This window comes from Macadamia integrifolia, unplaced genomic scaffold (genome assembly GCF_013358625.1).
Source record: "Macadamia integrifolia cultivar HAES 741 unplaced genomic scaffold, SCU_Mint_v3 scaffold151, whole genome shotgun sequence".
Lineage (NCBI taxonomy): Eukaryota > Viridiplantae > Streptophyta > Magnoliopsida > Proteales > Proteaceae > Macadamia > Macadamia integrifolia.
In genome coordinates this window covers 396391-397237 of record NW_024868240.1, presented here as the reverse complement: position 1 = coordinate 397237, position 847 = coordinate 396391, and the positions used below count along the sequence as shown (strand labels likewise).

Below are 847 nucleotides of genomic sequence, written 5' to 3'. Positions count from 1 at the left end.
AAAAAAAAAAAAAAAAAAAAAAGCATTTTCGATCGAAAACATCCAAAAACAGAGAATAGGGGTTAGGCAGGAGGGAAGAAATGCAATATATCAAACCTGAAGTATGAACTACGAGAAAGGATTAACCGGTGAAGGCGATAAGTAGAGCCCATTGCCTGCACAACAATGTCTGAGAAGGCCCCAGAATTGAATCCTTCCATCTGAATGTGATCGCAGAGGGAGGTGAGATTGCAATCTAGAGCTCGTAATTCCCCACTGCTCCGATCGTTATCGGATAATTGAGGTTCATGGATGCCCATCTTCATCGTGTTCCCGTACGAACGCGTCTTCTGATACTGCGATTCCATCTTCGTTCTTCTTACACAGTTATTGTGATTTGTGAGTTTGTGAAGGAGAAAGCAACAAAAGAAGCCATTCAATAATCTCGATCGAACGAGAAATGGATAGAGAGATTTTTGGGTCTTATTAGAGGCTCTGTTTTCCTTTTCCTTCGCTTCTTTCGAGGGCTAAAGACTTCGTTTGTTTAATGGGAAATATCAGATTTTTTACCTGAAGATTTCCATTCTATGTGGTTTTTCCCTGGGAATAATTGATGGTTTTCTATTTTCAGCCTAAAGACTTCGTTTGTCTGATGGGAAATATCAGATTTCACCTGAAATTTTCTTTCTATGCGGTTTTACCATGGGAATAATTGATGATTTTCCATTTTCAGCCATGTGAACTACGAATTTGCAAACTGAACCTCTAGATGGAATGCAATATCATAAATCACCAGTCAAACACACATGTATATTTTTTATTTATTTTTTGTGGTGAGAAAAAAAATAAAATAAAATCTCATGTGTGG

General features: G+C 37.7%; 1 protein-coding gene across 1 annotated transcript in view; it reads right to left on the bottom strand.

Annotated features, from left to right (window-relative positions):
* Positions 1-482, bottom strand: part of LOC122064049 — a 9620-nt gene extending 9138 nt beyond the window's left edge. The window contains exon 1 of the mRNA XM_042627741.1: positions 97-482. Coding sequence (XP_042483675.1) covers positions 97-347 — 251 coding nt within the window. The 5' untranslated portion in view covers positions 348-482. The remainder of the gene's footprint in view (positions 1-96) is intronic.
* Between the last annotated feature and the right edge of the window lie 365 nt (positions 483-847).